The sequence below is a fragment of the Rhipicephalus microplus genome, chromosome 3 (genome assembly GCF_043290135.1).
Source record: "Rhipicephalus microplus isolate Deutch F79 chromosome 3, USDA_Rmic, whole genome shotgun sequence".
NCBI classification, from domain to species: Eukaryota; Metazoa; Arthropoda; class Arachnida; order Ixodida; family Ixodidae; genus Rhipicephalus; species Rhipicephalus microplus.
Window position 1 is genome coordinate 8799059 of NC_134702.1, and position 15364 is coordinate 8814422.

The window sequence follows — 15364 nt, forward strand, 5'->3', positions numbered from 1 at the left end:
TGTGTGCACAGAGGAAACTCTTTATTGTGGTGTCATAGAGAAAGCAGGCCAGAAAATGTATTGTTACTTCTACACCCATATAGACCATAGCAGCGTGGTCTACTAAGCAAAAAACACTTTCACTCTTCATTCTGACTAGTATACCTTGTGCATGCTGAATAGATATTTTATGCCTACTGATGCTTACATATCCTCCTAAAGACCAGTTTTCCTGGACAAGACATTTCTTGCATATATGCACTGACACCATTATGTCTTAATAGTGGTGCATTTGCATGCTTTACATATAGTCAAGTTTGCTTGTTATCATTTAGTAGCAAAATACTGGTTTGTTTTTACAGGCAGTGCAAAAAAAATATTCGCAGATATTGAGTCAATTAATCGTGTTGTGAACGGGATAGGTGTGAGATATATTCTGTTGTAGCTTGTGTAGGTCAGATGCTTGAGCAGCCTTGGTCAAGCAAAGTGAGCTTGAAGCTTTTACTACAGTGAATTTTTAAAAGTATGTGTGCTTAAGAGAAAGGAAAAAGTTGATTTCCAGTGCCAATACTTAAAGCATTTTAGAGCAGCATGCATTTATTTGCACCTATTTCTTGCATTGAAATTCTGTAAAGCTTGTGTTGAAGCTCTCTTGGCCATGTTTGCCAGCGCAGTTCTGGCATCTCTATTCAGAGCACATCATCTGAAAATTATTGTGCTTTTTTTTTCTCTCTTTTTCAGCACCATTCATACAGGAGCTTCCAGGGCTTCACATGCCTGATGCAGATCTCAAGCCGCACCCACGACTACATCGTCGATGCATTGGCTCTGCGTCACGAACTGCAGATGCTCAACGAAGTTTTTGCCGACCCCAAGATCGTCAAGGTCAGCCTCCTGTGTGAGACTTCTGTGTTTGCAGCACGTGCAGTACAGTTGAGCTCAATATATTTTAGCACAGTGTATTGTTGAGAAAGTTGGTTCAATGCTTGAAAAGGAAAAAAAGTGGCACTGAAGAAACAAGGATGATAAGATGAGAGCACAGGTCTCATGAAGCTAGGGCACTTCCTTGTTGCTTAATTTGCACTGTTGTTTCTCGCATGCTTTATGTGCTTTGAAAAACATTCATGAGCACAGCCACGGCGGCCAATAGAGAGAATGCTAATAAAACCATAATTGTCAGATCATGAGTGATAACAGGATCTCCAAGCACTTTTGCCCCCATGGTGGGTTAGGAATCAATGTGTGATTGTGCTTCCATGTGTTCTTGTGAATTGCAAACTTATGCCACTTGACCTGATCATGCAGAGCGGCATGCTCTCTGGTTCTGCTTCACGTCTCATAGTAAGCTTGTATAGGCACATGCGATACTTTCAAACAATCTAACAAAATAAAGCGAGCTGCATTTACTCAGCTTTGTCAGTAACGAACTCTGTCAGTAAACTATAAACAAACAATGCACACACGGACATATTCAACATAGTGCTTCATGCTTTGTGCTAAAAGTGTTTTCTTAGAAAGAACCGACTAGGCTACTGAATAAATGAAAAATTCGTGACTATAGGGCAAAGCCAAAATTTCGATGAGGGGACTTGTCTAAACGTTGCAACGTAGGCTGAACCTTCAAGAAGACACACCACGCACTTGTTGAACCGATGATACCAGTGACATCCTGTGTTCATAGAGTCTTCATCTCTTCTAGTTTCCGTCTTCCCCTAAACTTGTTGAGGCTATAAATGTCGTTTAGCAGTATTATTTCTGTTCCTTAGTACAGTCGATCCAAGACATATCGAACTCGAAGGGGATCACAAAAGTTTAATATATCGATAATTTGAAATACAAATTATGTGTATTTAAGGCCTAAATTAAGGGGGGAAGCGGGTCTTTAAGACCGAAAATCGCGAAAAAAATCGATTTTTTGCAAATGTTATTTTTGGATTCTGCCGCTACTGATGCATAACCTCGCCAATTTTCATGCGTCCCAGATCAGTATTTTAGCCGTGACAGCGTTTTATGTGACATCAGCGAGCTAAATTTTTAGTGAAGGACGTGTGAAAAACGGGCTTTTTCAACGCCGCGCAGTTGCCGTTCTACGTTCCGTACGGCAGCCATCTTGGTGTCATTCGAACGAGCCACGCTTTTTCTTGAATATCCCGCCGCGCTTGTTTCCATCCACTCGGAATTCATGCAGAAAATTCGTGCTGAAAAAAGGTCCCACCACGTGAGCCTATTGGCGCAGTGAGCGCACGTGACCAACTCGCGCCTTCTGATTCGCCGCGCCTCTCGCGCTGTCTGCTGCGCGCAGCGGCGCAGCACACTCGAAGCGGCAACTTCACCTCGCTGTCGTATCTGTGTTGTTCTCGTCGGTTTACCCAACCTGCGCAAGCTGGCAAGAAATTAGAGCAAGCGTTTTTGATCTTCCTCGACAAAAACTGCACGTTGCGGCGGCGTACTGGCACGGTGCCAAGCGAGCTAGCTAGCCGAAGTACGTCGCAGCCGCCGAGAGTGAGTTAGGCCTACGCTCTCGGACACGTTTTGAACCTTTGATCATGGCAAAGCCATATCAAAAGTTCCGCACTGCTCATAAATTCGGAAAGAAGCGCAAAAAGACTAGGGCAAAGCGAGATTATGGCGCGGTTGCACCAGAAGCGCAACCAGCGCAGGACGGCGTGGCGACTTCATCGGTCGAAATGTCGATTTCTCTACCTGTCTCGGCGGCCGCCTCGGACGACGTCAGTGATAGATAGCGTGGCACAAGGCTCGACACGACGTTCTTGACGAGCGCCGATCGTGCGCGACAGCAGAAGCAGACCGAAGATAAGATCTCCAGCTTATCTGCAACTTCCGCGAGCGAGCGCAAGCTGCGAACGCTCACGACAGCGCGCGAGGACTCTGACCCGTCGGCGGCTACCTACGGGATCGTCGATTTCTCCGCAATAAACAAGCTGCTTGAAAGGACTACTAAGTGCCGGACGTGCAATGGGACCGTTTCGATTGAAAAAGGTGCGTGTGACTATGGACTTGCGATGAAACTGACTTTAGAGTGCACCATGTGGACCTACTGGCAGTGAGTGGAGCTCTCGGCGGGCACCCAGTCAGGCTAAATGCGCCCCATTTGAAGTGAATCTCCTGGTGGCTCGTGCCATGCAAAGCACAGGGAATGGCCAGGCAGCCCTCAACGACGTCTTCTCTGTTATGGGAATTTCCCACAGGGGACTTCATCACAAAAGCTACCAGAGCCATCTGAAAAACAAACTGAATCCTGCTGCAACAAGAGCTGCAGAGAAGGTCCTCTCTGACTGTGCCACGACCGTGAAAAACTTGTACCAAGAGCTGCACTTTGACAATCCAGGAAATGTGGCCATCTGTTATGATGGCACATGGATGACCAGAGGCCACCTGTCGCACATTGGTGTGGGTGTAGTTATAGAGCTGTTTACAGGCTATGTATTGGACTATGTTGTCCTCTCAAACTTTTGTGCCAGTTGCCAGCGCGCACCACCAAAAGAGGACCCAAATTACTTGGCTTGGGAGTCGACGCACACCTGCCAAAAGAACACACAGTGCAAATCGGGCCATATGGAGGTAGAGGCAGCAGTCACCCTCTTTGAGCGCTCAATTTCCCGTCACGGCTTGCGATACACAGTGATGCTGTGTGATGGGGACAGTAGATCCTTTCGTGCTGTGGAAGACGCAAAAGTTTATGGTTTTATACAGGTCCAAAAAGAGGACTGTATAAACCATGTCCAGAAACGAATGGGTACCGCACTACGCAACCTTGTGCAAAAGCATAAAGTTTCTGGGGATACACTAAGTGGAAGAGGCCGCTTGACAAGTGATGTCATAGAGAAATTGTCTAGATATTATGGTTGGGCGTTAAAGTCCAATGTCGGTGATGTGAATGCGATGCACCGGGCAGCCATGGCCACATATTATCATGTCACATCAACTGATGAACAATTGAACCACACCTTGTGCCCAAGTGGGAGTGAGTCGTGGTGCAAGCAGAATGCTGCTGCTGCAAAAGGAGAGCCGCTGCCAAAACACACCTACAACTTTCCTCAAAATGTCCGTGATGCACTGCTTCCAGTCTACGAGCGACTTTCTGACATGGAGCTGCTGAAACGCTGCCAGAGAGGAAAGACGCAAAATGCAAACGAGGCACTCCATTCGGTTATATGGTCTCTAATGCGGAAGGACAAGCATGCTTCACTGATAGCTGTTGAGACCGCAGTTGCTGAGGCAGTGATGCGCTTCAATTACGGTGTGAAGGAAGCGTCCGCTCGTATCCTTGGAGAACTTCAGCTGGAACCAAACTCCATGAGTGAGAAACGGGCAGAAGAAAAAGATTCTCTTCGAATAATGAGTGCTGAGCGGAAGCGTTCAGCATCGGCCAGGTTCTTGCAACAAGCAAAGCGGCGGCAACGACAAAAATGTGATAAGGACTACTCTCCTGGTGCCTTCTGAGGCATTTGTTTGCAAATTAAAGAGTTTTTATTTGTGTGGCACTACTTAAATACACGGAGTTTTGTTTTTTGCGATTTTCTCAGTTTCAATTTTTTGGCCACCTTTCGTTCTTCCGTCAAGCGTTTCTCAGCTTTGGTACATTCGATTTTGATAATTTTTGTCTTGCTGAAAAGCTGGATGTCTAGTGAGTGCAATAAAGTGCCATATGTTACTGTAGGAAGCTATAAATTTTTAGAAAAGATAAAATAAGAAAAATATGTGCTCACGGTAATTGAATGGTGAACTTTGAGGCTTCATAACTTTTGTTGTAGGAAGGCTAGAACCATGAAATTATGCTTCTTGCACTCTTTGATATCTATAGAATGCAATGACATTTCATTCAGCATAATCCGTGTAGCCAGTTCATTAAAAAAGTGACCAAATGAAATTTTAATTAATGACTCATTAAAAAATTAATGGTAAGGGGTACATAAAAATTGAGTTCATATTTGATATATGCACATGTAACTACATAATCACCTAAGTTTTCATCGTCCTAACTTAAATAAAAAGATGCTTTATGTCAAAGCGCCTCTTCCCCCCTTAAAGCATTTCAGGCCTCAAAGATTGTTACAGGCGCTAACATAAAAATTTGCTCACAGTATAATAAAGAAAAAGGAGTCAACTGCAAGTTACCGCACTTTATTTCGCAAAAAAATAGTCCGTAAACTTGTCTTGCTTCTTGCATGTCGTCATGTTGTTCAAATCATCCTCAATATTATTGAAGCTTCAAATAAGCGAATTCAGCTCGTTCAGCCACGACAGCATGATGCAAGAGTGCCGATGCAAGCTTGTGGGGTCTCGAATTGGCAATCGCCACCACGCTCTTGGAGTGAACGGACACAGCAGACGTGGTCGATCCAAACCAAACAACATACATACATTTATTTAACTAATTTTAGAATGACGATATCATCCGCCGAATTATTATACATCAATTGTGATCATATGCTAAACAACCTTACACAATACTCCAAAACATGACAAACACAATAACACCCCCAAGGCGGCGGCGCCAACGCTTGACTTACCACGAGGGCCCCCAACGCGCAACCCGCGGTGCCACGCACCGGGGACCCACGGCAGAGACAACCGTTCGCGGCAACCGCCACGCGCAGAAGAGGCCAGCTTATCTTTTTCTCGCCGCTACCAAGGCTTGTTGCCGCCCGTGCTACACTATGATGATGATGATGATAGTAGTATGGTATAGTGGTAATCACTGCTCGCGAACACAACGCCCCCTACCACGCTGTAGTTGTAACCCAAAATGTGCCTTTTGGGCGAGACACGTGCAGCATGCAACGTCTCATTTTACGTTACAATATTGTCCACCGAATTATTATACATCAATCGTGATCATACACTAAACAACCTTACACAATACTCCAAAATATGATAAACACAATAACATCCCCAAGGTGGCGTCGCCAACGCTTGACTTACCACGAGGGCCCCCGGCGCGCTAACCCAGGTGCCATGCACCAAGGACCCACGCTAGAGACAACCGTTGGCGGCAACCGCCATGCGCAAAAGAGACCAGCTTATCTTTCGCTCGCCGCTACTAAAGCTTGTTGCCGCCGGCGCTATACTGTCGAACCCCGCTACAGCGAACGCCGCTACAACGAAAAATTCGCGCTTCCCCGTCAGCAGTCCATAAGAGTCAATGCATAAATAAATATTGTCGCCACAACGAACACTTTTTCTTCTGCCGTCCCGCTTCAACAAAATTTGACGATGTCATTCCAGGCTCAGATATTTATTTCTATACAGAAAACCCAGTCTTTAACACTTTGATGCATTTCGAAAACCTGAAAATGCGTCAAAGAAGTCTAAAACACGCGTTGGCACCACCAGAAACCGCCGCTGTTCACCAAACTTGGGCGCCGCCGTTGCTCGATAGCGATAGCGATGAGACTGCCCTGCTCATGGAGGATGGCCCTGCTTTTGGCACTGGCTTGTTTTCGAGTCGCTGACGATCCGAAGCTGAAGCTCAGTCACTCAGTTCATGGTTTCCTTCACGCAGCTGCTGCGTGCAAATGTGGAATGATGCCTTTTCTGATTCCAATGCTTATCATTTTATTCGCGCTTGCCCAGTGTGGTACCTAATCAGAGCGGCTGTTCGTCTGCATTATCAACCAAATCAGCCAGCCGGGAGATTTGGATGATAAGAATCGCATAGAATAAGGTAAAAGTCACCGCTCCACGATACCATGCCTCCATCTCGGCGTTGTCGGATACACTTTGACGGCGGATGGCTGCTGGTGTTAACGGGTTAATGCAACTGTTTGGTACGTTTACGAATGCGGTTGTAGGCGTTATTTCAGCGGTTTTCAGCATGGCTTCGCTGCGCATGACTGTGAATCACGTCGTGACGCTGCTGGGAACGAATAGAAAGCCGCGGACACTTCTTTTAATTTTAAGAATAAACGTTCTTTTGTTTAGCTAGCTCAGATCAGATATATTTATTTCGATTATAATACAAGAAAATTCTCGCTTCAAAAAAATATTTTTCGCGCCCCGTGAGTTTCGTTGTAGTCGGCTTCGACTGAACCATGAGGATGATGATAGTGGTATGGTATAGTGGTGATCACCGCTCGCAAACACTAGGCCACCTACCACCCGGTAGTTGTAACCCGAAATGTGACTTTTGGGCGAGACACATGCACCACACAATGCAAACAACTTTACAGGGGGTGTCAGTACCCCCACAAGCTTTGTAGCACAGCGAAAGGTTGGTTAGTGGCGTCACCGAAGGCGTGGGCATATTCATAACCGCACGGGTACACTTTTGCTGCGCAGACAATGGCAGCCATAATCTCAGCATCGATGCAGTCGAAAACAGCTACGGCGTCATCTGCACTGATAAAGTCGTTCACTGTCCGAGACGGTGCCCAGAAACCCTACGTTGCTGAATTCACCGAGGCGCCGCACGCCATTGTCAGCGGTCATGACACACCCGAAGTCATCACTTAACCCGCTAGGAAAGTTTATGACAATGCTTTACTTGACGTCGCTCCAAGTACCAGTGATCACTGTTATCGCTACGTGCAGGTCAACGTTTAGTTCAACTCCCGAATGAGGATTTATCAGAAACGAGGCGAGAAGTACTACACAAGTCCAAAAAGTGCAAAAGACAATGCCGAGTTCCCACCGTCGACATGTTGACGATATTGATGTCACTTGTGGCTCTGTGGCTGACAGCCGATGTTTTCAGCTGATTTGATCTGGAAAGCTAAAAAAGCATAGCCTCCAAGACATGCGTTTTAAGACCGAAAATACCAAAAAGATGTCACAAGGTTGCACATCTCGAAGGCTATGCTTTTCAGGCTCAACAACTACTGCTGAATGGATAAGTTGGTGCATGATAAAATGGTATTGCTTAATTTAAGCGCAGCTCAGTTTGAGCGTGAAGAAAAGATGCTATGATTAGGAAGGGAAACATATTGTCTGTTTTTTTTTCCTTCTTGACCGTAGCATCTTTTCTTCACGCTCAAACTGAGCTTTGCCAAAGCAATACCATTTTTTGCCATTGTGCGCTAACGAACAAGGAAGGGAATGTGAACATTGCAGGAAGATACAGCCAAACTCTGCTAAAACGAACACCGCTTCTACGAAATTTCCGCTACAATGAAAATTTCACGATTCCCTGTCAGCAGTCCATAAGAGTCAATGCATAAATATTGTCGCCACAACGAACACTTTTTCTTCGATCGTCCCGCTTCAACGAAATTTTAAGATAAAATTCCAGGCTCAGATACTTATTGCTATGCAGTAAAGGCAATATTTAACATTTTGATGCATTTTCCGAGCCTGAAAATGCGTCAATGAAGTCTAAAACACGCATTGACACCACCAGAAACCGCCGCTGTTCAGCAAGCAGGGGTGCCGCCATTGCTCGATAGTAATGGCAACGAGACTGCCCTGCTATTATTTTGCCATTGGCTTGCTTTTGAGCTGCAGACGATCCGAAGCTGAAGCTTAGTGCTCAGTTCATGCTACAGTGGCTGTAGTTCATGCAGAGAGGAGGCGTTGGTTCATGGTTTCCTTCTCGCAGCTGCTGGGTGCAGCCGCGGCACGATGCCTTTTCCGATTCTGATGCTTATCATTATGTTCCCGCTTGGCCAGTGTGGTAACTAATCAGAGTGGCTATTCATACGCATTATCAACAAAATCATCTAGCCGCGAGTGATCGATGATAAGAATGGCATCGAATAATGCAAAAGTCGCCGCTCCACGATACCCTGCCTCCATCTCGGCGTTGTCGAATACTTTTGACAGTGGACAGCTGCTGGTGTTAACGTGTTGATGCAACTGTTTGGTTCGTTCATGAAAGCGGTTTTCGGCGTTGTTTCAGCGTGGCCTCGCTATGAATGAGTGAGAATCCCGTCGTAACGCTGCTGGGAAAGAATAGGAAGCAGCGGACATTTTTTGAATTTTGAGAATAAACGTTCCTTTTGTATTGCTAGCTCAGATAGCGATACTTTTTTGATTTCACTACAACTAAATTTTCGCTTCAACGAAATTCCTTCCGCGCCCCGTCACTTTCGATGTAGCGGGGTTCGGCTGTAGCTGAGTCGCTTCGCATTCTTACTTGTGTGTCCTCAGCAATCGGTCCTTTTGAAAAGCTCTATGCCCGCACATTAGGACCTGGTATCAAATATACCAGTGCACTCGCAGGTGCTGTGCAACAAACCAAATCAGTACAATGGAATAATACCGCCTCTTCGTCGCCTGCGCACACAAGGGAACTTGTTAAATCACAGTAGAAAATTGATTAGTATTTGCTAACGAAAATCCACTCTCTGGGCTTCAGCGCGGTGCAGGGTTCAATACAGTGGATGTCTCGCTGTATAGGAGTTCGATATACGGGTGCACCGGTCTCATATTTTTTCATGGGAAATTCAAGGGGATTTCGCAACTGTTCGATATACTATCCAATAAGTCGGTATGTTCGAGTTTGATATATTCGGCATCGACTGTGTTTCAAGCCACTGCAGCCTCATAATAATACATTCAATACATAAACATAAGGTTTCAAGTATTGTCAACTGAGGCAGTGTTGGCGGGGGTAATGTTGTGTCTGTATCTGTTTGCAGGTCTTTCACGGTGCAGACATGGATGTGTTGTGGCTGCAGCGCGACTTCGGCTTGTACCTTGTGGGGCTGTTTGATACAGGCCAGGCAGCCAAGGTGCTCGGCTTGGCTCACTTTTCTCTGGCCTTCCTGCTCAAGCATTACTGCCAGATAGAGGCTGACAAGCAGTTTCAACTTGCTGACTGGCGGATACGGTAATTGACTTTAATCTTTTCGTTGCAGCATCCGAATTAAATTGGAGAACCATTAGCACATATAGGATGTGTTCCAATACTCATGGTAGATAGGTAGACAGACAGCTGTGTGAACTTCAGCCTTCTGAAACTCTCATTCCTGTTTTCACATAGCCAGCAAAATGGACAGAATTAGCATTTATCTTATATTTAAGGCTTTTGCAAAATAACTCAGACCTCGTTGTAATGAAGTTGCATCTTACATATATTCCTAGCACTATGTCTATTGCAAAAGTACTCTTTATTTACTTTATTACAACCAATATTTCATTATATTCAAGTTCTTTATATCGAGGTTTGTTTGAGTGTAAATAGAAGTTGCGGAAGTCGATCATTTGTATTTGTCCTCTTTGTTTTAGCACCAGCAGTGTTGTATGCATTAACGAAAGAAAAGTGACTAAATGCGTAATTCACCACGCTGACAAAAATAAATGCATTACTGCCCTACATTACTGACAGAAAAGAAAAGGTAATGTGTTACCATTACCGTTATTGAAAAAGCAACGAACGCTACTTCTACCATTACTGTAGAGTAACACATTTTAGCCAGTGTGCTCTTGTTACAGGCACCACAAAAACAATTTCATAAACTTGATATTTATATTTCACACAAACCCTCCGACCAAAACAAAGATTTTGACTGAAGTACTGATACCACTAGAAAACTTCCCTAGTGTGTTGTACTTCAGCAGCATAATGTGGCGTAATATTTACTGTAGAATTGTATGGGATGGCATATAAGTTCGTGGCACATGGTTTAGCCATTTCAGTAAATATAAAATAATGTTTCATCATCAGTACTTTTCCTGATGAAACTACCACTCAACTCTCGACAAATTGACAGTTATTCTGACAGTGTGCTTTTGTTAGTAAGCAAGAAATATGCACAGATCTTGTAGGAGTAAAGAAATTATTAATGTGCATAGTCGCCAGAAAATATTTGCAGCATTAATAACTTTTGCCTCTTTAACCTATATAATAGCTTTGAAAAATGCGATTGTTTATACAAAGGTGTTCAAGATTAGCCTCACTCGCTCAGTAATTCAACAATTGTAAATGTATACCTGCAGTTAGAAGCAGAAAGAAGCTAACTTTTTAAAAATTAGAACTGATAAACAGTGCTATAATATTGCAAGAGAAACTTGCTGACAACTAAAACTTGTAGAATTCAACCAACAGGTCTATTTCTAAGCTGTTGTTAGACAGTAAGCCATGCTTCTTAGTGAATACGTCTACTGCTACAGTAAATAGGTGTTCAAATGCATGAAACGATACTCCTGTTGTGGACGCCTGGCGGTCAGTAGCAGTCCGACGCTGCGGCGTAAAAATCTCTTTGACACCTACAGCACTGAGGAGTTTCGTGTAAAGCTTCTGAGATGGGATTATAATAAAAAGTAATGAGTAACGTAATGGCTCACATTTCTGAAAATTGTTAATGTAACGTGTTACCTGTTAGAATTACGAAGTGGTAACGAGTACATTACTAAATTAACTATAAAAGCTACATATTACTGATGACAACATTCCGGCAACATTGAGCACATGGGGTAACAATTCATAATTACTACTCCAAGTTCAAAAGCTTTTGTGCAACACCATCTAGTGGCACCACCATCAGGTGAGAATTGATATCTTCTTGTCAAAAACTTTTGTGTAATATTTGCTCTATTTGAAAGTTACAACATTCCGGCAACATTGAGCACATGGGGTAACAAGTCATAATTACTACTCCAAGTTCAAAAGCTTTTGTGCAACACCGTCTAGTGGCACCACCATCAGGTGAGAATTGATATCTTCTTGTCAAAAACTTTTGTGTAATATTTGCTCTATTTGAAAGTTTTCTTTTTTCCTTCACAGGCCCTTGCCACCAGTAATGATTAGCTATGCACAATCGGACACTCACTACCTGCTCTACATCATGGACCGCCTGAAGCGTGACCTGGCCGATCGCAGTAATGAGAATGACAACCTGCTGCGATCCGTGTTTGACCGCAGTAAGCAGGTGGCACTCAGGGTGCGTATTGCGTTAGCGATACATTTGGCTTTTGCCTTTTCATTGTCTAGTGCTTATCTCATTAAATTACCGCACAGTGGGGATTAGAATTGCTGACAAGAAAGCCAAGGGAAGTATGGGCGATGTTATTTTTTAGCAATTGTGATGTAAATGTGAATGAAGTAAAGTGGACGAAAACATAACCTGCCGTGGGCAGGGACCGAAACTGCAACCTTCGAATAACGTCTCAGATGCTCTACCAATTGAGCTATGGTGGCTCTTCCATCCACTTTATGTGGTATATATGTGCCTTTTTTTCTTTCTTCGTTCTGACAATATAGAGACGCTTTTGTCAGATTACTTCACACTGCATCCTCAGCAGGAGTTTTGAGAGAGAATACCGCTGTATCAGTTATTGATTCATTGTCACAATTGAAGCTTGTAATTTAAGAGAGCTTAGTAATATTAGTAAGCTTTAGTACTGCAGTGAGTTTGTATATGTGCAATACTGCTAGAGAAGTGGGATTTGCCTGGCTCTTCTGTTCTTGTAAAAAGAACTGCCCCACCAGATAATGTAGTACGTATTTACTCGCTTAATCCTCGCACTCGCATAATTCTCGCACCCCCAACATTGCCGGACAAAAATGCGATTTCTTTTTTTCCTCGAGCAGTTATCGCGACCCCGAAAAATGCCGCAATAATGTTGCCTGCTCGTTCCAGCCACTGATTATGATAGCTTGTGCCGTGTAGCGCTATCTCCTAAGCATAGAGCGTACTATTATTGCACCGAAATTTAAATCCAGTACAATCCAAGCCAGAGTGGTAAGTGTGCGTTGCGGCTTGATTTGTATGTTGTGTCTGTAATCTTGTTACGTTATAGGGCGATACGAAAGCTACACGGCTGCTTTCAAGTTGAAAGTGATTGATCATGCACTAAACAACGGCAACAGAGCCGCCGGTAGGTCCTTCGGAGTAGACTAGTTTTGGGTTGGCTACTGGTGACAGCAGCTGAAAGCCACCAAGACGTGTTGAGCCTTCCGTGTGCATAAGACTGGGATTGATGGTGAACATTATTTCTTCAGAAGGCAGCTGCGGACGATTATGTTAAATGGCCATCAGCCCAATGCTGACGTCCTTCGCTTACCTTTTGCGGACTCCTGTTGAGCGACGAACGCTGCCGCTACGTCCGCAACGCCCACAAGCTTTTGCGTAAGGTATTCTAATTCTTCACTATTTGATTGCGCCCACTGTGTCTCAAATAAATCTTGCCTTGTATTAAACCTGTGCTTTTATTGTTGAGGTAAGGCTTAATTAGTACTTCTCAAAGCTTGCTGTTAGTTGCTGGCATGAGAATCTCGACTAGCGGCCACTTAGTTTTTTTTTTTTTTTTTTTTTTTTCGCTCTGTACGTTTTCGTGGAAAATTTTTCCCCGCGTAATTCTCGCACCCCCAACTTTGCATCGGTTTTCCGCCAAAAAAGTGCGAGCATTATTCGAGTAAATAATGTAATTTACTTGGGCTGATACTCAAAGTGTTTGCAAACACTGCTGTGCAGAAATGACGACTGTGCTATGCGTCATCAGTGTCCAGATATCAAGGTACAAGTAGCTAGGTGTTTTACAGTAAAACTTCGGTAATACTATGTCCCCTGGTTTCACAACGACTCGTATTTTATGACTAATTGGTTTGGTCCCGGCAAAATCCCCATAGAAGTAATGTATTAAACACCTTGGTTACACGACGCAGTCTTACGGCGTACCCGCATCCTCCGACAACTTTCATATTCGGCCAAAAGAAAAAAATCACCTTTGCCTAAATCAAACGTCGACCAAATATTCACAAGTGCAAAATATGAACTTTCGTTCCCCTTGGCTGACGATCGAAAAAAGTAGAGTGAGACAGGATGTCTTCTTAGAATGTAAAATTTATTCTTCTCGAAGTTCATGTGCTTTTACATACGCCTCAGTCATGTGTATACGTATCCGGGGTCATTACCTAGTCAAGCTCTATCCACACAGAAGCTTCAGCTGGCCGAAAAGCTTATATTTTCATGTTTTCGGCCCGTGGAAACTTTTCCTGTCCGACATACAGCTGATCTGTTGCCTTTGTCGAACTCGCAGTCATTGGCTTGCGCACGCATAAGAGCGCAACGCAGCTGTTTTCATTGTGCAAAATTGTTTATCAACGAGCAGCACCCTACTAGTTGCACTTTACAAGGCAACAAATTACAGCGTGCCCAGCTCAGTCGCGCATGAAGGAATTTTACGCAAACTCATGGTTCGTTGCCATTATGTGATAGCAATGGCACTGTGTCTGATTTTTTTGACGGTAAGCTGTTGGCAATGTGGTTCCGGTTTAATTTTCACGCGCAGGCAATTTTCGGACTCTATTTATCAATAGAAAAATGCACACTTGATTCGATTTTTTTTTTTAGGTTGAGTATTAAGATTCACTTGCACCTCCTTCGACTAAATAATGCTGCCATTAGCTGCCACTGGCAAGAATAAATTCATCTACCTTCCTTCTAGAGGCTGTGCATTTGCAGCCTGTGCAAATGTCCTTCTAGAGGCTGTGCAATGCAGTCAGGTACACGTTTTTTGGCCAAGCCTGTGTGTCACTGCCTCTAATTTTAGTTTTTCTATTATACAGCACCTGGATTACATGACGGTTTTGCATGGTCCCCTGAAAGTCGTATAATCGGATTTTTACTGTACTTATAATAATCCTAGATATGGTGGTTTTAACTACCACATTTCGACACACTAACTATGAACATACTTCATATTTCCTACTTTTATGTCAGCCATTTTTTGCATGGTTACGGTAAAGATATGGTGCATATGAAATGAGAAATAAAGATAAAAAATCAATATTAGCGTTCTAAAGAACGAGAGAGATGTATGTGCCCCACTCCAGTTTTAATTGCGGCAAAGATATTCTGCTACACTATGCCCCCTCGGTTGGTAGACTGCATTTGTATTGGATTGCGCTCCCTCTTGCATGTGTATGTGCACCTTGCCTTCCTTTGAGATGAACAAAAACACATTGAGCACACTGCATCCATAATCTGCTAGCGAGTGAGTAAGCACAGGATTGAACCAAAACATTTTGTCACTGCACATGCAGCGTTATGAAAAGCCCAGCTGCCATGAACAGAGTTACATGGAGCTGTACCACAAGAGCCGTAAGACATTCAACAGCCGCCAGCTGCACGCCTTGCGCCACCTGTACAGCTGGAGAGACAAGGTGGCCCGCGTCGAAGATGAAAGCACTGGGTTAGTCAGTGCCTTTCTATTCCTCAGTTTCACGCGCTTACGCATTAAAAAAAAACTTATATTGCCTTATCTCTTGATATTCATTCATCACTCTGTAAGAAGTTGTTCGGAACTCTCTGTCTTAAACTCTGTCTTGACAAAATGCTGTGAGTGCCTTGTTCATCTTTAAAAATAAGTTCTTGACCAGTCAGTGTGATATCGAAATTTGCGATGACTGGTCACTCGTGCTTAAACTCCGAGCTGGCATTGCGACATTTTGTTTGTTCTTGCATATCCGGACTTACTAAGC

At 43.9% G+C, this 15364-nt stretch overlaps 1 protein-coding gene across 2 annotated transcripts in view; it reads left to right on the plus strand.

Moving 5' to 3' along the window:
- Positions 1-15364, plus strand: part of Rrp6 (exosome component Rrp6) — a 95776-nt gene that overhangs the window by 45709 nt on the left and 34703 nt on the right. For both annotated transcript variants that reach the window (XM_075888832.1, XM_075888831.1), the window contains exons 8-11: positions 721-864; positions 9579-9769; positions 11666-11822; positions 14927-15075. In XM_075888832.1, coding sequence (XP_075744947.1) covers positions 721-864; positions 9579-9769; positions 11666-11822; positions 14927-15075 — 641 coding nt within the window. The remainder of the gene's footprint in view (positions 1-720; positions 865-9578; positions 9770-11665; positions 11823-14926; positions 15076-15364) is intronic.